Source organism: Trematomus bernacchii, unplaced genomic scaffold, assembly GCF_902827165.1.
Source record: "Trematomus bernacchii unplaced genomic scaffold, fTreBer1.1, whole genome shotgun sequence".
Classification (NCBI taxonomy): Eukaryota; Metazoa; Chordata; class Actinopteri; order Perciformes; family Nototheniidae; genus Trematomus; species Trematomus bernacchii.
Genome location: NW_022987588.1, coordinates 6,879,972 through 6,907,729, shown reverse-complemented (window position 1 = coordinate 6,907,729; position 27,758 = coordinate 6,879,972). Strand labels below are relative to the sequence as shown.

General features: G+C 40.9%; 2 protein-coding genes across 3 annotated transcripts in view; one reads left to right on the top strand and one right to left on the bottom strand.

Moving 5' to 3' along the window:
• fer1l6 (fer-1 like family member 6) overlaps window positions 1-17,262 on the top strand; it is a 30,045-nt gene extending 12,783 nt beyond the window's left edge. Inside the window, 30 exon segments of the mRNA XM_034128767.1 lie at window positions 718-820; window positions 988-1,107; window positions 1,233-1,385; window positions 2,054-2,225; window positions 4,093-4,217; window positions 4,523-4,657; window positions 5,219-5,368; window positions 5,908-6,015; window positions 6,301-6,363; window positions 6,625-6,723; window positions 6,969-7,094; window positions 7,096-7,174; window positions 7,759-7,913; window positions 8,045-8,167; window positions 8,255-8,297; window positions 8,720-8,764; window positions 9,663-9,757; window positions 10,671-10,799; window positions 10,889-11,029; window positions 11,622-11,749; window positions 11,853-12,023; window positions 12,587-12,741; window positions 12,834-12,976; window positions 13,176-13,264; window positions 13,370-13,468; window positions 13,905-14,025; window positions 14,124-14,244; window positions 14,940-15,097; window positions 15,646-15,746; window positions 16,890-17,262. Coding sequence (XP_033984658.1) covers window positions 718-820; window positions 988-1,107; window positions 1,233-1,385; window positions 2,054-2,225; window positions 4,093-4,217; window positions 4,523-4,657; window positions 5,219-5,368; window positions 5,908-6,015; window positions 6,301-6,363; window positions 6,625-6,723; window positions 6,969-7,094; window positions 7,096-7,174; window positions 7,759-7,913; window positions 8,045-8,167; window positions 8,255-8,297; window positions 8,720-8,764; window positions 9,663-9,757; window positions 10,671-10,799; window positions 10,889-11,029; window positions 11,622-11,749; window positions 11,853-12,023; window positions 12,587-12,741; window positions 12,834-12,976; window positions 13,176-13,264; window positions 13,370-13,468; window positions 13,905-14,025; window positions 14,124-14,244; window positions 14,940-15,097; window positions 15,646-15,746; window positions 16,890-17,070 — 3,631 coding nt within the window. The 3' untranslated portion in view covers window positions 17,071-17,262.
• A 2,533-nt stretch (window positions 17,263-19,795) lies between these two features.
• si:ch211-67e16.4 lies at window positions 19,796-27,394 on the bottom strand. Of its 2 annotated transcripts, none has more exons than XM_034128982.1 (10): window positions 27,139-27,394; window positions 25,822-26,308; window positions 25,586-25,738; window positions 24,940-25,154; window positions 23,309-23,431; window positions 22,838-22,925; window positions 22,387-22,592; window positions 21,823-21,912; window positions 21,239-21,317; window positions 19,796-20,740 (listed from the first exon to the last, which is right to left on the bottom strand). In XM_034128982.1, exons 2-10 carry the CDS (start codon window positions 26,252-26,254, stop codon window positions 20,499-20,501), a joined length of 1,629 nt encoding a protein of 542 aa, XP_033984873.1. In that variant the 5' UTR covers window positions 26,255-26,308; window positions 27,139-27,394; the 3' UTR covers window positions 19,796-20,498. The 2 variants fall into 2 exon arrangements, with proteins under 2 accessions (XP_033984873.1, XP_033984874.1); XM_034128983.1 differs by having other exon boundaries at window positions 21,823-21,909.
• Between the last annotated feature and the right edge of the window lie 364 nt (window positions 27,395-27,758).

The following is a 27,758-nucleotide window of genomic DNA, read 5'->3' as shown; positions in this document are numbered from 1 at the left end:
CAAACAACTACTATTTTCGCGGCACACGTACTTATAGCCAATCAGCTCTCTGAATGATGAGATGATGTTTGGTAGGTATGTCAGCACAGTGCCCCTATGGTGTTTATTTTTTTCCCGCACACATTGAATAGAAAAATACTCTGAGCATGAGCAGTGTAGTTTTTACAGCACCCATTCACTTTGACAGTGAGAGACAGGGGCTAGATCGGGGCATGACCTATGGGCTTGACCCACGTCGCTCAAAACGGCTCAATAGGCACACTGTAGACACTAATTAGAAGAACACAGATTAAACAGCAATATACAGACGAATCAGATGATTAAACATGATCTTCAAATATATTTTAAGATGTATTCTTTTTGCATTTATTTGCATTCTTTTTAAATTATTATTTCTGCTGACACTGTGCCCCACCTGCCCCTAATGACCAGTCGCCACTGCAAATTGCCTAATGTTGTACTCTATGACACACAACTATAAGTCGACTATAACCTTATATTGGTAAGAGTGATGACAGTCACGTGTTCCTCCATGATACATGTCACCGAATGCTCCTTCCACCTGCTGCTGATCAGCTTCATTGGGATGGTAATTCAAAGAGAACAAAAATAACATGGGACCTACAGTACTAGAATACAAAATAATTTTTTATAGTGTATCTTACAATGTACCTCTTGCCCAAGTGACAGTCAAGCCCTCAAACTGTGTATCTGCAGGGGTTTCATCACAACAGCAGAGGCCAAGTTGAAGGCAGAGATGAAGTCCAGCTACCTGACACAGCTGGACAGGAAACGCCTCACCATGTGCAAACAGGAACTGGTGGGAAAATCTAAGAATTTTCTATTGTAAGATCTTGAAAAATGCTCTATGTTAGACTTTTAATGACCTTCAGGGGGGAAGGCATCAGTGTTTTTTCCGTTCATCTGTTCATATGCAAAAAATAATAACAACGAAGGAAAAGTAATGTGTGTGTGTGTGTTTTTCAGGATAGTATGATAGATGAGGCCCAGTCCTTGGGAGAGAGGAAGAGAAAAGCTGGTGGTGTGAAAGAAATGCTGCAGAAAGCAACGAAACTCACCCAAAAACTACGCTTCCTTGTGGAGGAGGTGTGTGTGTATGATTGTGTGTGTGTTACATGTACATTCTGACAATTGGTTTGCGAGAAACCACTTTATTTACCTTGTATTTCCAAACTTTTCTTACACATATGTGCACACCTTTACATCTACAGCCCCAGCACACTGTGCCAGACATGTTTGTGTGGTTGTTAAGTAACAACAAGCGTGTTGCGTACGCTCGGGTCCGCGCCAGAGACCTGCTGTTCTCCAGCAGCCAGGAGGCCCGAGGAACCCACTGTGGGAAGATAATAACACTGTTCCTAAAGGTACACACACACACACACACACACACACACACCCACACACACACACACACACACACACACACACACACACGCACGCACGCACGCACACACCTTGAAACTTAAAGGTCACCTATTATGCAAAATCCACTTTTTCATGTCTTTCATACATCATCATGTGTCCCCTCTGTGTAAAGAGATTATTTCAGGAAAAAAGATTCTCTCTCTTTTTGTCCTGATCCATTTATAAAAACCTGTCTGAAAATGAGCTGATCAGATGTTGGCCACTTTATGATGTCATAACGATTTTTTGGCTTGTGTAACCATTAGCCAATCACCAACCAAGGTAACCCCCCCCCCCCCCCCTTATCACCTGAATCTCCTCCTAGAGCACCATTGTGTTCTTTTTAACCAAATCTCTCTCAGAGGGGCGTGGGGAGGGGCTCCTTATTTTCTAAAGTAACAGACAGAGAATCAGCACTTTGGAAACAGGGCTGAAACAGAGGGGATTATGGGATGCTACAATGATCTGTTTGGTGTTTCGATCCAAACACTTCAGAAACATGTTTTGTATATATCTGAGACCTATAATATATTGATGAAAAACACTATAATAGGGGACATTTAATATTTTTCAATGTGGGCAGGCTGGCAGAGGAAACTCCTAAATGCATGTGTGTGTATGTGTGCAGCCTCCAGGGAAGCGTGTTGCAGGCTTGTCAGTCCAAGCGAAGGTGGATGTGTATCTGTGGTTTGGAACCTGCTCAGACTCCAACCACATGCTGGATGACCTCCCTGCAGGGTTCAGCCCGGCCACAGGGGACGCTGACGCCAGCTGCCCTCCCAAAAGCCTGCTCTGCACAGGTGAGCGACAGACAGATTATCACTAAAGGCCCAGACACACCAAACTGACACCAAAGAACACGTCCCGACGGAACACGACTGTTGTGTCGCCTCACGTCTCCTGCGTCTTGGCCAACAGTCGCACTGGAACACACCGCAAAGACTTCAGCCGACGGCCAAGTAGCACGTACGAACTGCGCATGCGTGAGTGGCAATAACTCTCCTTACCAGCAGGCGGCGGTAGTGTGAATTCGTCATTCAAAAGAGGCAACAACCGGAAGACAGACTGCGTGATACACCGAGAGAAGAAGAACAGACTGCGTGATATAAACAAACAACAAATAGCGTGTGCGTTGGTCTTCGGTTTCTTCATTCCATATCGCTATGATGAAAAATAAACTCTTGCGTCCAGGTGAGATGAAAATGAAAAACAATAGCCGTCTGTGTGTGCCTTCTTAATCGTTTGTTTGGGTCCCTCACTTCCGTTTCTACTGATTCGCTAGCTGAACAGCCAATCAGAGTGATTTCCTTTGCCGACAGCCTTTGGCCGACTGCCCACCGATTTGACATGTTGAATCGGTGGGTTTTCGGCCGAAAAGGTGTCGGCACGGCTGAAAAGACACGACGGTGCCGGACACACCAATCTGAGTAGGGCATGTCGACGCTCATCGTCGGCCTGACGCCCATCGACAGCCAAAATCGGCTTGGTGTGTCCGGGCCTTAAGGCCCAATTCCAAACCACACCCTTCCCACTCCCACTCCGTGGCGGAGTGACACTCGCAGCTAAACGAGGCTCCCTCCTGTCAGATGGAGGGAGTAAATACAGCGACAAGCTTTGGAACAAACTCCCCTCTCTCCGACAGAAACAGGAAATGCCGTAACAGTATGTAACAACGGTTTCAAATCAGCATCTCTTGGACAACAAATACAAATTAATAACTAAAATAAAACTCCAAACATCTTTAATTGTGTTAAATCTTTAACGGACACACACAGCATTGAGTCCGGTCAGGTAGGGCAGCAGGTGAAGTCAGCTCCGATGCAGACTCGCTGTTTGAGGGCTTGATAACCCACTACCCCTCCACACTCGTTGGTTTGGAACAGCACTTAATGTGGCGGACCCCGAGCTCGAACGCGCAAATGGAGGGGTAGTGTGTAGGGGGTGGTTTGGAATTGAGCCTATCCCTCCATTTATCTGGTTACTTTTAGCTTTTTGTCTTTGATCTTCCCATATTGCAAATAACAGCACAGATTGTATTTGACTTCTTTTTGACCATTGACTAGTAAAAGACAACATTGGAGGTCAATGAGGACAAAATAATTAAATTCTGCGGCTGAGATACCAAACATAATTTGTCTTGAGCATATGTTTATTTACAGGACAGGTACTTTTTTGCCTTTGTCGTGGAAATTCAATGTGAATCTCCAAGTGAGACATGACTAAACAGTGAAGTTACAACAGCTGTCTTTGGTGGTATATTTATCTTTTGTCTTAAGAAAGTTGAACAGAATCAACCGGTTTTCAGCTGAAAAGGACAGAGATCAACTATCACACATAGTACACACATAGTATCACAGTGGGAAGAAAGCAGGGGAGGCTAGCACACTTTTCTCTATCTTCTCATGGTATAAATGTTATCAAGAAAGGGAGTAAAGAGAAACTGACTTCACAGAAAAAACAGGAGAGAATTAGCCACACAAAAGGATTCACTGTTGAAATTGCAATAAGAACCATGACATGAACAGTATAACTACACAGTTACATTATATTTATGTAAGCTTCCACATCAGTTATCTAGGAAGATAAACGTGTTTTTGGGATGTGCATAAACTGCTTTTAAGTCACCCTAAACTACATGTTATGTTGTGTGTATGTCTTTGTCTCCAGAGCAGTATGAATTTGAGATGAGGTGCCACATGTATCAGGCCCGGGGTCTCATCGCTGCAGACAACACCGGCCTGTCTGACCCGTTCGCCCGAGTCACATATCTATCCAACAGCCAAACCACCAACGTAAGTGTGTGTTTTTCTTCCTAGAACATTAATAATGTTTTCTGGGATACTGGTCGTCTAGCTGCCTAGGTGAACTTGTGTCTTATTGCAGCTTGTGCCTTTCATTATTTGAATACACTTAGAAAAAGAGAAAAAAAAACATGTGTACCATCAAAATGATGTTGATTTAAAACTTGCAGCATTAACAAAATATTTCCCTAGCATTACAATAATAGTTGCTTCGGTGCACAGTGACAAGGTAGTTTGTTTAAGTTCTGATTATTTATGTGTTTGTGTTCATGGTGTGTGTTTTTTGTTGCTGTCAGGTGATCAGTCAGACTCTCAGCCCGACATGGAATCAGTGTTTGCCGATGGGCCGCCTGATGCTGAGTGGAGATCTGCAGCACATCCAGGAGGAGCCACCACGCATTGTCATCGAGGTGTACGACGAGGACGCACTGGTAATGCTACTTTGATACGATACGTCACGATACGTCAAGATACGTCACAATACATTACAATTAGATGCGATACATTACGATACGAAACAACACGATACAATACAAAACGAGAAACTAATACTTTATTCTCAGCTCAGATCTAAATGTTTTCTTGCATTACAGCAACATCAACAAAGACTATTTTAGGATTTATTCGACAAAAGAGTGCTATCATGAGAACCCATATTTCTGATTTGATGTTAACAATTCATATTCATAGATTTTCTCAAAGCTTGACCTACAATGTTTGAGAACATTTTCATTTGGTTGTGCACCTTTGACTTTAAAGTAGTTGACACACACATGTAATACTATAGAACACTCATAATCAGAGACATAAAAAACAAAAAACTGTGTCTACTCACCCCAAAAGACTTAGCGTGGTAGACAAAATAAATGATTTGTTTGTGCTTATGCAGATTCACTGAATTTGTTATTTCCAGTGTAGCAGATGGTCCATCCAGCATGTTTTAGGTAGTTTTAATTGAATTGGAGGGTCCTCTGTCTGATTTCCTCCTGCAGGGTAAGGCGGAGTACCTGGGAGCCACGGTGGCAGTGCCTGAGGTCCGGCTGGCCTCCGACGCCTACACCCCCCCGACTCTGCAGTACAGCCCGCTGCACTGTGGCAGCCAGCCTGGGGGAGACCTGCTGGCTGCATTCGAACTACTGCAGGCCAGTCTGTTAAACGTTTAGTTTCCATCCTGACTGAGACCGCAGAAATGTGATCCAGTTGTTTTTCATGGCCTACTCGTATCTATCTGTTGGAGTTTCACAAAAGAATACAACACGTTCTATTTGATTTGATTTAATAAGCAGGTAAAATCCAGAGAGTTTCCTTTGCTTGTTGATATGAAACTTAAAATGACACGGTAAGAAAACTGTGTGACTCCACAGTGTAACTGAAGTACATGCGCCAGGGAGCGTTCTCTTAAAGTAACGGTACACAATGCAAAATAATTAAGAAGGTCTACTCTAGAATAATATATTAAACTTAAATATAAATCTCAATAAAAAAAATATACTTGTCCATTATGATAACTGTACTTGTGATATACGAATATTCAAATAAGAAACAAAATGAAAAGAAAATAATGGTCAAACTTTGAGAAAGATAACAAGCAGGTCCTTGTCTCGTGCAATGATGATGAACGATGAAGAATATAGAAAGAAGCTCTTGTAATGATTTAGGTTTCGTTGTCATGAATGTGTAGATCCAAAAGTCTGCAGAGCAGAGTCTGCCGGCGTTGGAGGAAGGAGAAGGCGGCTTCTACACAGTCCCTGCCAACATCAGACCTGTTCTCAGTACCTACAGGCTGGAGGTGTGTGTGTTTTCTGACTCTAAGCATGCTATGTATTTGGTACCCTGTTTCTTTATTTTTCTCTAGATAAAATGTCAATAAAACATTATATTATTCTACTATCGATGCTCTTTTGCCATTATAGGATTGTTTTTATCTTGATAATATAAAAGGTTAAGGGGTTTAAAATGTTTACACTACAGGACTTTCTTACGTCAATTTTATAATATCAAAATATTTTGGACTCATAATCCAACCAGAGATTTTATCGTTACCAAATCTTTGTGTGTGTGTTCTGTCCACCAGGTGTTATTCTGGGGTCTGAGAGAGCTGAAGAAGGTTCAGTTCCTGTCTGTTGATCGTCCACAGGTAGGTACACACACACACACACACACACACGCACACACACGCACACACACACACACACACACACAACACACACACACACACACACACACACACACACACACACACACACACACACACACACACACACACACACACATGCTTTAAATGAGTCTTGCCTCGACCAGTTAATTCACACTAGAAAGGATTACAAAAATTGTCAACGCTTTAAAAAAATGATAAAACCAGCATGAAATGAAATAACCAACCCTTTCTTTTGTCTAGGTCTTCATAGAGTGTGCCGGTAAAACCCTGCGTTCCTCCGTAATTCAGAAGTACAAGTCCAACCCAAACTTCACCACGCTGGTGGATGCCATAGTGCTGGTAAGACCAACACAGCATCGATAGACCTTATTGCTCTGGAGGCTGAATGTGAGTTTATAAATCGTATGGAAAGCTGACAGTGTACTCCCCTGGTTTGGAACTGGATGTTCAACAATCAAACATGTTTCATGCCCAAGAAGTGTACAAGGGTGTCCCTGGGTCGAGTCTGGCTGAGGAATAAATACGTTTATTTAATCATTTATTTTCATAACATAACATTTTTACTCTCTTTTGCCGTGCTCTAGGAGTTACCAGAAAACGAGCTCCTCCACCCTCCTCTCAGCATCACTGTTGTGGATTGGCGGGCCTTTGGTCGCAGCACATTGGTTGGAAACCACATCATCAACAATCTCAAGGCCTTCAAATACACTCCCCCCCCCAGCCCTGCCTGCTCCTGTAGAAACACACCAACCCCCCAAGGTCCTGACGCCAGAGCAACTAAGCGATGAAGGTAATAAATGTGTGTGTGTCTTTGTGTTGGTGTCCGATGTGCTGCTGTTATTGAAAGCTAAGAAGCTGAACAAGCATATTATATAGGTATGGTCAACAACAACTTCTACATTTGTCTCTCTTGTTTTTGTTGATGCCATCTTACGTTGTGGTTTGACGGTGGAGAAAAAGCTATTGTTACTTTGAATGATTTTGCAGTCATAAAACCAATTGTAAAAGTATTTTTTCATATTTTTATGTTAAAAAACGATTTTCTTAAACCTTAAAATCTCCTCTTTACTAAAATGCAAATGCTCTGGGTTTATGAACAATTTGCCTTGTGAGCTTGAAAATTCATTATTGAACTTGAAAAATACTGAAAATATGTAAGCACACTCACTGGGAATGTTCAGGCACATCTCATGTTGTTCCTCTAACTTCATCTATTGATGTGACAGAAAACTTCCTGTACCTGCTGGTGTTATGATTTCAAAATCATGATAATAATTCTATAAAACACACATTTTGCTTGATTGATCCTCCAATCCAGTAGGCTAAGTTGATCTTTTCCCATAGGAAGATTTATTTGTGTCTCTCTCCCAATAGGACTGTTTCAGTCTGCTGGAGAGACCAGTTCAACCGCGGTACTAACAAGTGATGATTTCCTGATCACTGTGGAGGAGGAAGCTCCACCTCCTCCTCCTCCTCTTCCTCCGCCTCCATCTCCAGCTCAACCCAAAAAACAACCCAGGAAGAAAAAGGTGAGAGATACTGCATATATAAATAATTTAACAAATAATAATAATAATAATAATAATGTTGTTATTGATAACATATTATCATCATTTAAATAATCTTTTGCATGTTTTCTTTTTGTGTATTTGTAATCCAGGACAGCAAAATAGCGGGCACTCGTGGTCGCTCCACCAAGAGGAAGAAAAGGACCATAGCTGACGAATCAGCAGAGTGTGTCATCGACTGGTGGTCCAAATACTACGCATCTGTGGAGAAACAGGTAGCACCGATATCTGAGTTTTGTTGCAAAAGAACCAAAACATGTAAGTCAAATAATGGAACATGTGCCCTTCTGTTTTTGTTCCAGGCCAAACAGGACAGCTCTCTATTCCCCAAGGTCTTTGAAAAAGGTACGAACACCTCTGATGGGACATTAGGTTATCTTTGAACACTTGGTTGAAATTAAATACTGTGCGCAAAGTATTATTTTATTCTTTATCGGGTTTCTGACACCAGAAACATTACAGTTTTTAAATAACAATCACAAAATTCTGACTAGCAGCTATATTGAAGGTAAAGGTAAACAATGGTAGAAAATAGGAATGATTTCCAAAAACAAGAAGTTGTGTTGAATAAAAACCATAGTGCATTTTTATTTTTGCCGCATTATTGTGAATGGAGATCTTTGCAAAAGTCCACTTACTTTAATATTTTCACCACTGATACTATCAATTTAGATCTTATATATGCAAATAAATATGCAAGTGGTTTCAGGATGGGTTACTCAATAATTTTTCCCCCCGACCCACACACACATTGTTGTGATTTGCAGCTTTGCCGTTGGAGGGCTTGCTCAGCGCTGGAATAAGCTCCTTAGGTAAGGACAAAGACAAGGTATATAAGGTACAAATGTCAGTAGCATTTAAAGTTGGCCCCTTAGCAAGAGAGAGCAGCAACAGTCAAGCAAACTAGAGTGTTAATAAAAAAAAGGGGACAATGGTATAACTGCACTTAAGCTTGCTTATGTTTCAGATGCTGATGGTCTCTGGACAAATCAGTATTTGGCAACCTTTGATTGAAAACACCTTACAGTACTTATTGGATCAGGGTTATACATCCGAGTGGTGCTCTTTGCTTTTGCCCAATCATGTAAACTCTACAAAATAAGAAGAAAACACAGCCATACTTTCCTAGTGGGCCACAAGTAATGATTGAGTATGATTCTTTTTGTATAAATCCATACAATTTCTAAAACAAATTCTGCATACCTTTTGAAGGGAGAGCACATTGTATCTTTTGTGGCATAATGGCTTAATGTTCTGCCAGGTGACGTGTATTCTGAAAACTGGGAGTTCTGGGGACTATTTCTGGTTTCTGGGGTACAACCCTCTGGATTGACCTTTTTATGAACTGGATTTATGATGCTGTCTCTGCATGATCTGCCCTGCAGCTACCACTGTTACCCTGGAGGTAGTTTCAGTAGCGGATAAAGTGGTGGCCAAAAATGTACTGGGTGTATCCTAAGATGTTATTCTAAGGAGATAAGTAACTCTTGAAAGGACACACAGGATGCATGGAACTAGTTGGTACTTTTTAAACAACTCTTGTGTCACTTCGAGCCTTATGAATGACAATTGGGATCATGGTGTTTCTTAAGTTGTTAAAACGTAATGGATTTTCCTTCCAGTTAACTGCTTTGACATCACAATGCAAACACGTGTTTTTGATTTCTCTTCACATCCATGCCACTTCGCTTTGTGTGTTTGTTTCATCAGTCAGCTTCTCAGATGGAGACAAGAAGAAAAAACTGAAAGAGAAAGGAACCCTGGAAACAAACCTTGTCCAGTCTACTAAATTAGCCACACTACAGGTAATTAGTGCATAAACACTGCAAGTGCATCAAGATCACAGCAGACACTGACTGATTTCCAACTAGATGCTCCAAAGGAAAGACTGCTCAAAACAAATAGAGCTACCCACAGTAACGGACAACAGAAAACACAGATTAGATATATATCTGATTATGTATATTGACTGTTTTGATTGACAGCTTCCTTGCTCTCCTATTAGTTGTGTTACACCTATCAGGATATACAATGTAAGTTATCATTGTCATTGGTTTATAGAGTGGGTGCCTCAGATCACTGTGCAAAAAGGATACACTGGGTGTTTCTCAATCGCGAGTAAAGCTGCTCCAGAGCCACTATTTCAAGCATACTACGTCATCGAGTGCCGCCGAAGTACTGTTCCAATCTCCAGCATACTTGGAAATCTACTACGTACTCCGTTTGGAGAAATATCGAGGCTGCACATGACTAGACTCCGCGGTCTTAAAATCCCCACAATGCTTTGCGCACGGACCAATTTCCCCAAATCTGTGACGGAAGATGTAAGGCGGGGCCTCTCATATGACGCACACCTGCACACTTGCTAGCCTGTTCCACTCTTTGTTTTCCGAATGCCAGGAAGTATTCTTGCCTCGCTTCTGAAGCAAGATGCTCGGCAGACATGTGCTACCAAGCAAGCGTACTCGCGATTGAGAAACACCCTCTGTAAAGTTGTTGTTTTTTTACCAGGATTGTGTGGTTTGAATATTTTGTGCATTTGTTAAAGATATCATTTGACCTATACAAGGATGAACGTTGTTGTTGTAAAGCAAAGATCTGAGTGGAGTATAGGATTCTCCAGTCTGCATAAATAGTTCATTATATATTCTAAGAGATAAAAAACCTTATGAATATGTGTTGGTAAAACATTTGTGTGTGCTGACAATGTCCCTACAGCTGTACAACAAGGAGCTGGAGGCAGAGTTTGGGCCTTTTGATGACTGGGTGAGCACATATGAGCTGTTCAGAGGAAAAGCCAATGAGGAAGAGGGGGCGAGTGATGAGAGATTTGTTGGCAAATTTAAGGTGAGACAATAATTTCATGTCCTCCCTGGAAACCAATGACATATCCTAACTATTGATCTAATACGCTTTGTGTTAAATCTTCTCTGCAGGGGCGATTCTGCCTGTATAAGATGAGTGAGGACGAGGTGGAGGAGTGGGAAGATGCCGCTGACATGGGAGACATCAAAGTCAACAGAGGAGTCCCTGACAACGGGAAGGTCCAAGTCCTCATAAGGGTTTACATCGTCTCTGTACGTCCTCATTTCTACAGATCAGTTTATCTTTTACACTTAACTGCACAGCTGTTTAGAGCATCTCATCATACTGTAACTGTCCAAAGACCTGGGGAGAATATATTGCATTTGAAGTAACTAAGCTTCATTAACTGAAGTGTTTAAAATGCCTGCAAGAAAATAGAAAGTTATGGAAATATTGTGTTTGGTGAGAGCTTCCAGTTTTCTGTATATTTAAAGTAATACATATACATTGATCACTTAGGTTGTTGTTGCCCTTTCAAATCAAATCAAGTGAACTTTATATGGCACAGAATTACAAATCACACATTTTTCCTATTGTACGAAGACATTTTTGTCACACAGTGTTTTTTCGTCATGTTTGCTGTCTGTAATGCTTTGGTTTTAATACCGCGTTGCACATCTTAGCTATTTGAACTATTGTATTCCTGCAGGATACTCTTTACATTATATTTGAACTTATTTGAATGCCTTTTACAATATGTATAATATCACCAATATGTAGGGTGCAGGATACATTTATTTTTTGTTGTGTAATTACCATATTAGATTAGATATTCTATTTATATTCTTCTCTCTCTCTCTCCAGGCATCTAACCTGCACCCATCTGATCCGGATGGAAAGTCCGACCCTTACATTGTGCTTCGGCTTGGCAAGAATGAAATCAAAGACAGAGACAACTACATTCCCAAACAGCTGAATCCTGTGTTTGGAAGGTGTGTGACTGACAGCTTTTCCCGTATTTTAAAAGTACAACTAGACTTAGGCAATATTTTTGTTTTATACTTGACACATAACTTCTCCAATTCCTGCTTGTAGTTCTTTTGAGATGCAGGCGTCATTTCCTCAGGAGTCTCTGCTGTCGGTGGTGATCTATGACTATGACATGGTGGGCGGGGACGACCTGATCGGAGAGACTCGCATCGACCTGGAGAACCGATTCTACAGCCGACACAGAGCCACCTGTGGACTCCCGACTGAGTACAGCCTGTGAGTCTGGGCCTGTGCCTTCGTGGAGCTCCTGCTGATTGTGAACATTATATCTATATTTGACTTAGCAGACTCTTTTATTAGAAGCAACTTACAATAAGTGCAATCCACCATGAAGAAGTACATTAGCTTTCAATAATCCAAACCATTTTACATGCTACTGCATTGGCTTCAAAAAAAGGTAACATGCTGTACAAATATGTTTTTTTTATTGGCCAAAGTGCAGTGAAAACAGATGGGTTTCCTTCTGCAATCGTATGTATATTTAGACTTTCTTCTGTCTTGATGGGGGCTTTTTCCACCATCTTGGAGACAAGGTTTGTTTTTGTGAGGGTCCTATTCACCAGAGTTATGTTTCACACTTCATTCTTGTGATTAATCCTGCTGGTTGTACTCATAATTCATACGTTTTTCATCTCTGTGTTCCTATTTAATTGTTATTTCATCCAAACAAACAAATCTAAGTAGGAAGGACTGCCATGGAGAAACCTTTCCAAACTTTGAATCAAAACCTTACAATTGGTTTGATAATGACACTCTGCCCTTCTCTGTTCGTCTGTCAGTGACGGTTATAATGCCTGGAGGGACTGCCTGAAGCCTTCAGAGCTGCTGTCTAAGCGCTGCAGAGATAACGGTCTGGAGGAACCTAAATTCGCACCAGGACGCATCACTGTGGCGGGCAAAGTTTTTGGTGGCAAGACGCTCTTCATGATTGAAGGTAAAGAAGACTGTTCACACTACATATTTAGCATATGTATGTGCATCTTGTGTGTGTGTGTGTGACATTAATTATGTGTGAACACGTCTCAGACGAGCCGTTGGAGTCCTATGAGCACTTGTCTCTAAAGATCCTGCACCGCTGGTCAGAGATCCCGGTTGTGGGATGCAAGCTGGTGCCAGAACACATCGAGACCAGAACTCTGTTCAACAAGGCTCGGCCCGGCATGGATCAGGTATTTTTTTTAAACTATTTAACAACTGTAAGTCCAATACGATCTGATGGAGCCAATCTAGAACTACGCTTGGTATAGTGCTACTTCTTTTGGGCTGAGTGCAATAGTGTGAGACAGACTGATGTTGAGGAGTATTTACATGTATCTGCATCAGAAACTGTTTGAATATTCTACTGTGTGTATGTGTGTGTGTGTGTAGGGTCAGGTCCGGATGTGGGTAGATATGTTTCCCATGGACTCACCTCACCCTGGACCTTCAGTGGACATTTCACCGCGAAAACCAAAAGGGTGAGAGCTGTCTCTGTAAACTCCTGAAGGCCATTCTTTAAAAGAGGCAATAAAACAATGCTTGTTTCTAAAATGACATGTTGAACCTCAATGCGTTGTGTACAGGTACGAGCTGCGTATCATCATCTGGAACACAGAAGATGTGATTCTGGAGGATAGCAACTTCCTGACTGGTCAACAGTCCAGTGATATCTACGTCAAGGGGTAACTCCAGCTCTTTTTCTGTATTGGGTGGTGCAGTAATCAGTCCTGAAACCCGGAGATGAGTTAGCATTTTTACGACCCCCAGTTCGCTTATCTCGTCCCCTGCAACCACCCGTGATGTAGTTCAATTATGGCCTAAAATCAGCTTTTTACTCCTGGTGATTGTATTTTTGCTTTAAAAAAATCATAAAAGTAGTGTTAATATGTGGAGATTAGCCTGCAGAACAAATTGTGTAAGTATCATAAATGTCTGTTAACCGCAGATCTTATTAAAAAGAACATGTGATCACTCTATGTTACAAAAGCAGAAATCTGTCAAACTCATAATTAGCACAATGCATATTTTCTCGTACAAACATTAGCCTACTTATTCCTCAATTTCAAATTAAGACTGAATGTCTATTTAAACACTGCTGCTGTCTTTGTTTCACTGTAGCTGGTTGAAAGGTTTAGAGGCCGACCGTCAGGAGACGGACGTCCACTACAACTCTCTGACCGGAGAGGGAAACTTCAACTGGCGCTTTGTGTATCCCTTCTGCTACCTGCCTGCTGAGAAGGTACTGGCAAATACACTGACGGTCACACCTCATGATCCCTGCTGAAAAAAGTAGGACCTGCAAAAAAGATCAAATGTGTAACACATACCTCTTCACAGACAGTAGTGGTGAGGAAGAGAGAGCACATTTTCTCTCTGGACAAAACAGAGCAGAAGCTTCCTGCCATCCTCAGTCTGCAGGTTTGGGACTTCGAGACGCTGTCTTCTGACGACTTCCTAGGTGTGTGTGTGTGTGTGTGTGTGTGTGTGTGTGTGTGTGTGTGTGTGTGTGTGTGTGTGTGTGTGTGTGTGTGTGTGTGTGTGTGTGTGTGTGTGTGTGTGTGTGTGTGTGTGTGTGTGTGTGTGACAACAATAATAATGTGTATCTGTTTTTTGGTTGGAGGTATTTGAAAAGCTGTCAGAGATCCCCACAATCAGCATCCCCCCTTTACGCCATATATCCATTATTCTCTCCTCTCTCACTATCGCACATCGCCAAACTCTCATAATATAAGCTATTTCCAAAAAACACATTATACTCCACTGCAAATGATCAATTACCACTGGCTCATCCATTAAAAAGACCAAACAAACCTGGAACAGCTGTCTTCAGCCCTAAAGGATAGTCCCTTTCAATAAAACCTGGTCAAATGTCCTCTTTCCTGATCCTCGCAACACAAATCAAATAGCTGGAATTGATAAAAAAGGAGAATATCTGTTCTTCTGAACTCTTCTTGTCATTTCCCCTTAATGTGTATTCCCCTTTAAATGTTTTTCTTTATATTGTTCTATATACTTTTAGTTTTGCTACTATGTTGGTATCCATTGTGATTAATGATCACTCACAGGAATAAAGGAATGCTTTCCATCCTTGCAACAGAACAGAGAATGTGCAACCATGTTTGACTGATAAAGTGCTTTGCCTCTGTCGAGTAGGCACGTTGGAGTTGGACCTCCATGGTTTCCCTCGAGGGACAAAGACTGCAAAGTCGTGTAAAGTGGACATGTTGACGGACGGGACAGACAGAATCTCCATCTTCCAGCAGAAGAGATCGAGAGGCTGGTGGCCCTTCACCAAAGCTGGAGAGCTGACGGTACGTACACACACACACACACACACACACACACACCACACACACACACACACACACACACACACACACACACACACACACACACACACACACACACACACACACACACATACACACACACACACACACACACACACACACACACACATACACACATACACACACACACACACACACACACACACACACTGCACAAAACAATGCTGTGTCTCAATGTGCGTAATTGTGCACTTACTTTTGCTGTTTCGAGTACTTAAGTGCGTTCCAATGTGAAGTATGATGTTGTAGTGATAACCGTCAACATGTTATCAAACTCAAAAAATGTCATAGTATATTTTGTGGAAGATATAATGAAAAAATACTGTGGTGTGTTAAAACATTTGAAATTAGTTATAGAATAGTTTGTCAAAAATATCACGTCGTACTACAGTGACAACGCTAGATGTACACACGAGATGTACACAGTGCCCAATAGTTCCCAGACTACAACTTTGACTCACAGTTGTGAAAACGTTGAATTAATGTGTTATGTGCTCTTAATCCATCAGGGAAAAGTGGAGGCGGAGTTCCATCTTGTGACAGGGGAGGAGGCTGAAAAAAATCCAGTTGGCAAAGCACGCAAGGAGCCGGAGCCGCTTCCAAAACCAAAGTAAGAGTCTGGCTGTATTCTCTCTACACACAAATCTAATCTGGTTTGTTTGTGTGTTCTTTCTCTGAAGGTTTGTGTTGCTTTAATAGTGTGGATTTCAGAGGTAGTAGCTTAAGAGAACACACAGAGTAAATGTGTTAAAAGGAGATATACATAAACATGTGTCCCCTCTGTGTAAAGAGATTCTGAAAGTGTCAGGAACAAAGACCCCCTCTCTTTTTGTCCTGATCCATTTATATAAAAACCTGTCTGAAAATGAGCTGATCAGATTTTGGCCACTTTATGATGTCATAACGATTTTTTGGCTTGTGTAACCATTAGCCAATCACCAACCAAGATAACCCCCCCCCCCCTTATCACCTGAATCTCCTCCTAGAGCACCATTGTGTTCTTTTTAACCAAATATCTCTCAGAGGGGCGTGGGGAGGGGCTCCTTATTTTCATCTAAAGTAACAGACAGAGAATCAGCACTTTGGAAACAGGGCTGAAACAGAGGGGATTATGGGATGCTGCAATGATCTGTTTGGTGTTTGGAGCCAAACACTTCAGAGACATGTTTTGTATATATCTGAGACCTATAATATATTGATGAAAGACAGTATAATAGGGGACTTTTAATACTAAAACTGTGATGAATCTGAAAATATGCCCTTCTCATGATTTTGTTGAGTCCATTAATATTCAAGGCATTATGAATACCTTTGATCTGGGTTAACCTCTGCACATGTTTGGAGTGAAGCTGCCAACATAAAGGGGACAAGATGGGCCTGGTTGCTCCCTGTGTATCAAAAATAACCATACAGTTATACACTCTCTATATAGTACACACTATACAGTACACAAAAAAGTCATAGTATGTCAAACATTTTTGAAAGAAAGTCATACTATACTATGTCGACATTAAACTTGACTTTTTTTACATACAACACTGACTTTTTATGACATCTCGACATCTTAACAATGAGAATTAACAATTTCTTCACACTATTTTTCGATTTTCTTTTAAATCAGTTATTCTTGTGGATGCTTTTTGTATTCTTTTTCATTCAAGAATAAAAAAACTGTCCAACATTTAATAAAAACGAAATACTTTAAAGTGTACTAATGCTGTCAAATTCTCCCTCCTCCTCTCCCGGCCCCCAGTCGCCCTGACACCTCCTTCTCGTGGTTCGTCAATCCTTTCAAGTGTTTCTTCCACTTGGTGTGGCGGAGCTACAAGAAGTACATCATCATCGCCTTGGTGCTGCTCATCGTCATGCTGTTCCTCGCCCTGCTGTTCTACACACTGCCATCAGCCATTTCTCAGAGGATAGTCAATGGATAACACACGCTAACATTTTATTTTAAAAGAATGGATGACTTTTAGACGATGCAACTCCCCCTTCCTCTCATGACAGCCCAAGAAAAACGTAGGCAGCTTCTACAAAGTCTTATATACCAAGTTGTAAAGGGACAAACCTGGTTAAGTGCCCATCTTTAAAAACATATATAATAAAAATATGGATATACATGGTCAGTCCCTTTTGTTTTGGATTTGTCTTGACTTCAGTAGGAACAATTAGTCTTTGGGCTAAGGCTATGTAGATATTCTTTAAAGTGGACCTATCATGCTATATTATAATAATATAGTGTAGGACCATACCTATATAAGGCATATTTATACCAAACAGATCATGCATTTTAGCCATGCCTCATTTTGCTCAATTTGCACTTTTTTACCCGTTTTTGCAAGAGCTGATTCTGTGAGAACAGCACCACCTACAGGTAGGGATGGGTATCGTTAAGGTTTTAACGGTACTACTACTTTTATCGATACCGCTTATCGGTCCGGTCTTTTAACGGTACTCTTATCGGTTCTTTTGGAGAGAAAAATGAGGTAAACGAACTATATGTTGTATGTCAGGGACTACGAATGGAAATTAGCTCAAAGCTAAAATCCGGCATATTTACACTTGAAGCATTATTTGTCTAAAGTGTTCATTAATGTGCATTGTCCCTATTCAAATAAACGATTAAATGACAAATGAAAATAAACAAATTGTGAACAAAACTAACATTGCTTTTTATTTAAATTAAATACATAATATTTCACATCAAAAGAAACAACAACGTTTTAACAAATGGTATTAAATAATGTGATGACAGAACTGTGAACAGAATGGCTGAAACTTTAACAAACTAAATAACTCAGTTACCTCTAATCATCAACCCATGTTTTTGTATCATTGAGTTAGCTCCGTGTGTTGCTGCTAGCATACATAACACCTGACGTGGAAACGTTACTCGTGGATGGGGCTACAGAGCTACTAGAGAGACAGTCGAACCCGGTGCATTTCTCCGTCTGAATGTGGAGCACTTTTGCTAAATGTTTAGACAAATTGCTCGTGTTACAGCCCTGACATGCTAAACTCTTATTGCACTTTAGGCAACGAGCGAGACGGGTAAAGTTTAACCACACCTCGGAACGCGTTCTCTCCGCCATCTCCTCCGTGTGTGTGTGTTGCTGCATGTAGCAGCTGCGTGTGTGTAAACTGCCCCGCCCCCTCGCACACAGGCGGGGGAGAGAGATCTCTCGTCTGGATTGGAGAGATCGAAAATACTAAAAATGACGCATTTTGCAGTCTTTTTGCGTGTTAGAAACGGAGTTGGCGACACTAAAACTGCAATATAATGTTTGTGTAGCAATAATACACATGACATATTTTTTAGATGTCTCCAGTACCGATAAAAAGACCGATAACGTCGGAGATTAACGGTACCACGGTCTTTAATAATTCAGCCCCGGGGCCCGTTTAATACCGGGGCTCGGTACCCATCCCTACCTACAGGCCTGGCATATGTACTACAGCGTCTCCAGCGCTTTCGAACAGCAATGGCCGTGGCTGTCTCCTCCTGATTGGTGGAGTTGGCCCAATAGCCGTAGCGCCACTGTCCTGACGTCAGGACAGTGTTCAAATCTGGATCAGTCTGTATCAGATCCGTTGCAGCCCCTTTTTTAGAGATTTGGGTATGGAGGAAAATAGAGAGGGTTGTGTTTTCTGACACTTGGTGAGTTCCCTGGAACACCGGGGACACATATTCATGTATAAAAGACGTACAAAAGTGCATTTTGCATGATAGGTCCCCTTTAAGATTTGACAGACGAACTAGATATCTTTAAATGGAAATTGTAAAACAAAAACATGGAATATTGCCAGCATATTACAATTCAGAGTTTTTGAAGTCTCAATACATTGATAACATGAAGTATGTTAGGGTTAATAATCCCTGGCCTTCATCGTCTTCCTAGGGTTTAATGGTTATCAACTCAATTTCAATCAGGAGAGACGGTTTTAATGTAAGAATACATATTTATTGCCAGGAATACACAAATGAATGTAATGGAGTTTTGGCGATTAGGCCCCGTTGTGCAGGAGTATCATTCGGGAGGGGAGAACCGATCCGATGAAACCCCCCGGGGTCTAAACACTGGTGGTGGTGAATGGATCGTTAGGTCCGGTCTGAAGGGGAGTGGCTTGGCTTGACCCTGGATTCAGAGGGACAGGAGGTGAAAAGGGGGGTGGAGGAGGGTTGCGTCGAGTCACCTGAAATGACAGCTGTCAGAGGGGAGAGCAGATTTATAAGGTTTAGCGGAGCGCTATGATAGGCTTATGAGAATAGAGCGAAGTGATTGGTTAAGCTGGGGAGTGACGCCCCCGATCACTTATTGAGAGGAGAGAGAGTAGTGACGTAGACATAGTAAATGAATGAGTAAAGACGGTCTTCCTGGTTGAACTTGCGCTGAGCTTCATTTGTCTTCCAACAACTGCTTGCGCTGAAGCACTTTCACACACAATGAGAATCATGGCTTTTATCTTACATCTTTTACAATGTAGTCGAAGTGCAAAAGTGCTTTACAACCCAAAAAGCTCTTTCAGCGTATTGTAGTGTTATCTTAGTGATGTTCAAAGATAAAAACCTGTACCTGTACTCCTGTACTCCAAACGTATCTACATATGTTATATTAAGGAGGAGTGTGGCTTTGTCAAAATAAGAGTTCAACACAGAGCTTCTTTTAGCTGCCTTTTAATGTCACTGAACACAGGCTTCTCATTTTGATCTGGTGATTGCCAATCTTCAGTTTATTTTAGACAAACTACAACATATTGAATTCTTATTAGCAGCCTCAAGTCTTTGCAATACTTTTCCGGCAATTTCTTTGTGTATTACACATTTCAACTCCAACACAAAGTGCAAAAAGTACAGAAACCCCTTTCTTGTCTAGACCAGCGGTTCCCAACCTGTGGGCCGCGGCCCCCTAGTGGTCCGCGAAGGCATTGCAAGTGGGCCGCCAAATAAGAAATCAGAACTTCATTTAGCCGCTGGTCTAGACTTTTAAAAGACAGTAACATGCATTTAAATAAACAAAATCATATATTATTCATGTTGCATTATACATGTATCAAACAAACCTTTAATTTTAAAATAAATAAGCACTAGGCATGTACAGGAAAGCTCAAGATGACTTACTTTGAAGGTTTTTACATATATACACATTTGAAATCATTTCCTGTGTATAGGATATTTTTTACATACGGTTTTACAATTATTTTTTTAATCAAACAGGGATAAGCTTGTACACAAGACTGGTTGTTTTGTGATGGAAAGGTAAGAAAATTACAACAAAAGTCTCAATGATTAAGTGTCTGATTGACCTTTCCTGAACACCAAACATGACATATTTGACAAATACATTCGTAAAAACCTCTGATCTCACTGCAAGATATCCGTGTCTGTCAGAGAGATGCTCTGCTGCAGTAAGCTGACCTGGGGGTAGGAAGAGGATGAATATGTCACAGTGTGTTGATGTGGGGCCATGTTGGGGCCCCTGAGGAGGGGAGAGGAGGAGCAGGAGGAGGGAGTGAAGGGGATGCTGTTTGCCGCATGCAGCTTCGACATGTTGAGGAAGTTGTTGGACTGAAGCATCTGTCTCTGCTGACTGTTGGAGGTGGCAGCTAAAAAATAAAGATGGCAATTTATTAGTTTAAAAATTGCAGACGTGTTTTCTGGCCTTCACTTCAAAAACAATATGAACTAATCCTGTTCGAATTGGGCTGAAAGCTGGGCTTGTGGTCATTAACCACTCTTTAAAACAACTTTAGATGTATATATATATATATATATGTATTCATTTTTATAATTATATTCACTTATATATTTGAACTCATTTACTTCGTGTTTGAACTGTTATTATTGTTGTTATTTTTAAGTATACATAATTGTATTTGTTTCACTCTTATTGTCAATGTTATTCTTACACCTGAATTTCCCTAAGCACTCCCTTGGGAGAAATACACCTGCAAAGACAGTTGCCACACATCCAAGTCGTGTCTCCTAACAGTCATACACACCAGGTAAATATACTCTGGATGGCGCGAAAATGTTATAAACAAACTTTGCGCGAGACTTTGAAAGCAGGAACTCAAAACTGTGTTACTGAGGGTGCATCTTACCGCAGGTCACTCTGAGCTGCTGATGCTGGCTGCTGATAGGAAAACCAGTTTGACAAAGACCTGCAGCGCCATCAGGAGCCTAAGAATGAGAAAGACAAAAACGACAGGCTTCGTCTTATTGGGAAGGAAGGTTATTGTATGCAAGTGATACTTGTGGGTAGTAGTGGGGTCTGTAGATAGCAGCGTACTTCTTAATTATTCAAAACTAAACCGTGTAGCAGATACTGTGCAGTCAATAACGTATTGACCTTTAAGTCTCAAGCAGGATCTGCTGCTCAAGTGTTAGTGGCGGTATCACTTCCTAGCTTGAGTGTGGTCACTTACAGCACTGAAGATAAGTGGTGCGATTTCATGTTAGCTTCTCTAACACAGAGAAAATCACTAAAAGTATCCCTGAAGGCCTCATTTAAAAACAGACAAAATAGAAAACAGAAAAAAATAATTTTCATGCAAGTCCACCTGAAAGACAAGTTTGACAAATGTTTTTCTAGAGATAATTAATAATTAAATAGAACACTTCCACGAGTCGGAGACTTTGTTTTACATCATGCACTCCTTTCTGTGATAAAGCAGTCATTACTGACCGGAGCCTGGTTAACACAGGCCTGGAGTTTCCTTTTCGCTCTCCATCTGGCCACTCTCAGTCTGGTCTTCTCTCGGCGCTCGCGTACCTTCAACAGAACAAAATATATTTTCTATTCAATATAGAGAAATGTAAGAAGACACTTTGATAGAAAATGGCACTTTATACTCCACTATCTTTAAAAGTGTGTATATGTCACAAAGATGTAGCCTGTTTATCTCAGCTTGTCTTATTGTCCACTGAAACCTGCTCCTTTTTAATTATGCATACATTGTAAGGCTAAGCTTATGACTAGCATTCTTTTTTTTACTCTTGTTGAATTCTCAGTCTTGCTGAAACATTATACAGCCTTTGGTTCACCATGTACAAAACAAACCTTTACATATATTTGTAAATAGGACGTTCAATAACCTAAAAGCATGGATGACTATTGGTATGATGACATCTGACTGTACCCAATCGAGGCAGGAGATACCAAGCTGTTCAGCAGTGTGAGTGTGTGCTTGCGTCCGTGCGTGCGTGCGTTCGTGCGTGCGTCTGTAAGGACAGGGTCAGGTCAACTAACCAGGTCTGCAAGCATCGGCTGAGGCAGCGTCTTCTCCAGCTCTCTGCGTCTGTTGATGCTTCGCTTGCGGAGCTCATTCCTGCGCAGCTTGAAATCTTCGTAAAGACTGAGGTCTTTAGTCCATGGCCGCACCGCCTGGCGATGTGGGATACCTGATGGTAAATAACCCATGGACTGCAGGGAGCTCAAAGGCTGAGGCATCAGATCTGAGAGCAAACACACAGAGAGGTTTGCAGTGATTGGGATTTTTAACATATAGATGCAGATCAATATATCATGTAGCTGATTTATATATCAATGGCATCTTGTTTTTATACAAGTGATCAATTCTGCTTTGTTTGGCCAGGGGGAGTCAAGTAGGGAAACATCATCAAGAGCATTTTTTTTTTTTTAAACTAGCCAAGCAGTCTCAGAAGCATGTGCTCACACTCTCATACACAGATGTACTCACCAGTGCATGGTCCTGCTGAGCTGTAGGCTGCAGAGTTATTTCTCTGACTCTCTGGAAGTCCTGACCACTCCGTCACTGACCTTTGAGTCTGGAGGAAGTGAGAAAAACATTCATTTCTTTCAAGAGTTTCTTTTAAATAGTGATATTCAGTGCATTATCAACATGTTTATGTAAAATTAGGGATCTTAATTATCTAACTTTGATACTCTATTTCTAAAGAAAAACCATGCAAGGGCTGCAAAGCACTCTGGTCCATTGTCTACACCCACTGGGGGGGGGAAATGGCAATGATGTGCTTGATTGACAGTTGAAACTATCAGAGGCAAAAACAAAAAAGTCCAAAACTAACTTATGAAGAGAGTTATTATTTTTTATTATTATTATCTTCTTAACAATTTAGGGAAAACACTCTCACAAGAACTCAGGTGCTGACCTTGTTTTGTCAGATTGAATATTCAGCTCTCGCCTCACCTCTGGCTCTGGAAGATGACCCTGCTGCAGCTGGCAGTCCAGCAGAAGGTCGGCCATCACATCCTGCTCTTCCTCTGGCTCCACCTTTATGCAGATCTCCTCCTCCTCCTCCTCCTGCTTCACCTGCATTACACCAAGAAACAACAAGGACTTTAGGACTACGATAAGAAAACACAGTGTAATACCTCCAGTCGTTTTTTCTGGCACAATTAATGTCGCAATTCAGACTCCAGAGACTGCTTTGGATATTGTGACTATGCAAGGACAAGTACTCCAAGTGGTTAGCTATTATAAATACCTTGGTATCTGGCTTGATGATTGTCTTACTTTTAAACTTCAGGTCACTAATCTGCTTAAAAAGCTGAGGGTTAGATTAGGTTTCTTTTTCAGAAACAAGTCCTGTTTCTCTTTTGAAGCCAGGAAAAGGCTAGTCACTGTGACCTTTTTACCTGTGCTAGACTATGGTGATTTGTTGTATATGAATGCACCTGCCCATTGCCTGGAAAGGTTAGATGCCGCCTATCACAGTGCTCTGAGATTTGTTACTAACTGTAAAGTACTTACTCATCACTGTACCCTGTATGCCAAGGCAGGTCTGCCTTCACTTACTGTTCGGAGGCTCAGTCATTGGTACATGTTCATATACAAAGCCATGCTGGGTAAACTACCTTCTTATATCTGCTCTTTGATCTCACGGAGAGTGGCAAGTAGCTATTGCCTGAGATCACAGGATGTGTTTTTATTACATGTGCCAAGTGCTAGGACTGTTTTAGGTGCTAAAGCTTTTATGTGCGCTGCTCCTCTAGCTTGGAACACCATGCAAAAAATATTGAAACTGAGCATTTTGATTCCCTTGCATCGTTTTAAAGCACGACTGGATGAAATATTATTGGATACCTGTAAATGTAAATAGGTTGCTAATGTATACCCCTGTAATTATGTTGTGATGTCCTTTTGTTTTCTGTTTGTTTTTATATGTGTAACTAAATGTGCCGCAGGTCTCCCTTGTAAAAGAGATCGTTGATCTCAATGGGATTTTTTAACCTGGATAAATAAAGGCTACAAACAAACAAACAATTATCTCCATCTCCTTTAGACTGATTTACTTATTTTGCTTTAGACTAAATTACTTTTCTTATCAATTATATGATATACTCCTACTAGTATTAAACCTCTTGAGGTATATCTAGTAACCGTTGTATCAGCAGTGTGTCCAACAACACCCCTAAGTTGTTATTATAAGCTATTATAGTCAATAAACCTGCTAAGATTTTTTTTTATTTCTCTATTTATCCGTTTACATTTCAGTTTTTATGCTACTGCAACAACCAAAGTGTCCCAAGCAATAAAGGTTGTTCTAATAAGTTGTAAAGAAACATTACAAAACAATGACACATGATGGTTAATCAATTAATTCATGCTTTTGTTGATATATTATTAGTAATGTTTTTGTAATTGTTCTTGTTTAACTCAGTTCTTCTAATATATATTTATAGAGAGCTAATCCTTGCTCCTTATGTAAAAGGTCAGGGCATGATGCAGGTTGGCCACTTCAGCACGGGTGTGTATTTATGACAAACAGTACTGCTTATGCAAAGCCAATAGGATGAAGTTTGGAAGTGTGTGGTTACTTGTGAAGCAGAGGAGTGCAGAGTGGAGCTATCGGCCTGGGTGGAAACATGAGGGGACGGTGAGCCAGCGGCTGACTGCTGCTCCAGAGCCTGGACAGGAGGAGGAACCAGGTGAGCGTCCCCTCCCTCTGAGTGTGGCTGCAGAGTGACGGTCCACTTACAGTCGTTCTCCTGATCCTTGCTGTGAGCTACGTGTCGCTCTACAGGAAAGAAAACTGCACAAACACAGTATTTTGTTCAGAGATACACAGCAACAACAATGATATTTTATCAATCCATATGCAGCTGATTCTGATTCTCGCTCGACACCTAGTCAAATTCCTCGTACGTGTGAACCTACCTGGTAATAAACCCGCTTCTGATTCTGATTCCTTTTGGTTTCCTATTCTCCATTCAGTGTGTATTCTGACTAATACTCGATTTTCCCAAATCCAGTATCCAGTATTTAACTTTTAAAAGATACAATAATAAAAGTATATAGGATAATACCTACTTTTTACATCAACAGATATCATTTATATTTTTCCAAATTAAGTTTGAAGGGAACAACATGTAGAAAAGAAGGCAGCAGTATCACGTTCACACACAAACACACACACACACACACACACACACACACACACACACAAACTCACTGGCTCTGTACCTGTGCTGCTGTCCTGACTAGATTCTGTTGGAGTGTTCAAAGAGAGTGAGACTGGCAGCAGCAGGTCAGACGTGTCAGAGCTCAGATCTCCCACATCTGAATGACAAAGCGTTCCGATTGCACGCCTGCTTGTGCTGTGTGGGGAGCTGCATTCTGGAAGCACACACACAGAAAGGAGTAAGACCCATTGGAGTGGAGGGGGCCAAATATGTGTCAGTCATTTCCATGGCCATTACCTTGATTGCTTGTTGACAGTGGTCCCTCGGGGTTCGTTATTGAGCATGATGGAGAAATCTCAGTGGAGGAAACACCTGCACCACCTCTCTGTGCTTGAAGGTAAATGGACGGGTGAATGCGGCCCAGAGTGGAGGCAGACACTCGTTGCTCCAGCTCCTCCTCCACTCCTTGCCTGTAGTATTTTAGCTTTAGCTCGGTATACCGCAGCTTGGCTCGGATGTTTTCATTCTCTTTCTCTTTTTGGGCTTTTTCCCTTTGCAATGACGCAACGTCCCTCTGCATCAGCGCCACATGGCCTTTCAGCTCCTCAAATTTGACTCCCACCACTTTTAGCATCTCAGCCAACACCGTCTCCACCGCTCCGTTCACTGCTCGCTCAACCACGGCACGCATCTGGCCTCGAATCAGCGACACGGCAATGCTGACGTCCATTTTCAAAAGACCTCTGACCAAAGAGTAGCTGGAGAACGTTCATCAAAATGTTACCTGAAACAAATACATTGCAATTAAAATTACTAGGACTGCCCCGTGTAGGTCAGTTTGGTGAACATGTATTACGCATTTTTCTTCTTTTTTTTTTATTGTGAATTACTTATTTGCATGAAACTCAGCTTTTGCATCATGCTTCTTTTTTTTTAGCTAAGTACATTTACAAGTACTGTACTTAAGTACAATTTTTAGGGACCTGTACTTTACTTCAGTATTTAAATGATGTGTTACTTTGTACTTACCCTATACCCCACTTCAATTCATAGGTCAATAGTGTACTTTAATCAACACTTAAATCAGACTGTAGGTACACCTGGAGTAAATCCACAAGCTACCCTGCAGCAAACAAAGTAATTAAAACTAGCTGCACCATGACCAGCTGTGATAAACACATTATTGCATTAATAACTATAATCTAAACATATAATATATATTATTCTGAAATGGGCCAATCTGCATAATGAGTAGTTTTACTTTTGTTACTTCAGGTATATTCTGATGCTAGTACTTTTCTACTTTTACTTGAGTAACATTTTGATTGCAGGATTGGATTGTAAAAGAGTATTCCTACACTCTGGTACTTCTACTTTTACATAAGTACAAGATCTGAGTACTTCTTCCACCTCTGTGTATATGAATGCAGGTCTTTAAACAGGTGATAAACTACGTCACAGAACCATCTTGGACCTCCGACTTGTAAAGTTGCTATGAATACATTAGTAACCTTTATAGTAATCTCCCATATTAGAAACTCTAGTTGAAAATTGTCAGACTATGTCGACTGTCGTATATACACATTAGGATGAAAGATAAAACATTGTGCTTACCTTTTATTGTTGTTGGTGATAAACAGCTTAGCCTGTTAGCTGATCGCTAACTGGCAAAAAAAAAAAGCCTTTAACAGATCGTTGGCTTCTCACAGTCTTTGTAACAGTAGCTGTCTATTCAAAAACATTGATCACTTTTATGTTTTCATTGCATTGACTCCAGTTTTATTATCAAAAGACTGTTTCTTTCAACGAAAATGTGAAAATACTTCTCAACAGCTGTGTTGTTTTACCATAACAACGGCCAAGTGTTTCCGGATGAATCTTCTTCGTTGGTTTTAATGTCAGGGTGGTTGGCGTAGCTTAAGATTCATACCGCCACCTACTGTAAAGAGTATGTAGTTGTAATAATAATAATACTTTATTTACATAGCTACTTTCATGCAAGATTCAGCCCAAAGTGCTTTACAGAGCAAGACAAGATACATACAATAACAACGAATAAAAATAGAGATTGAGGAACATGATTGAAAACAAGTTATAAAAAACAACAGAAAGGGTTGATTACAAAACCATAAAACATGAACAGTGATACCACTCAGATTAACCCAAATTAAAAGCCAAGTTTAAAATATGATAAATGAAGGTAAGAGAAAAACGAAATAAAATAAAATGTCTAT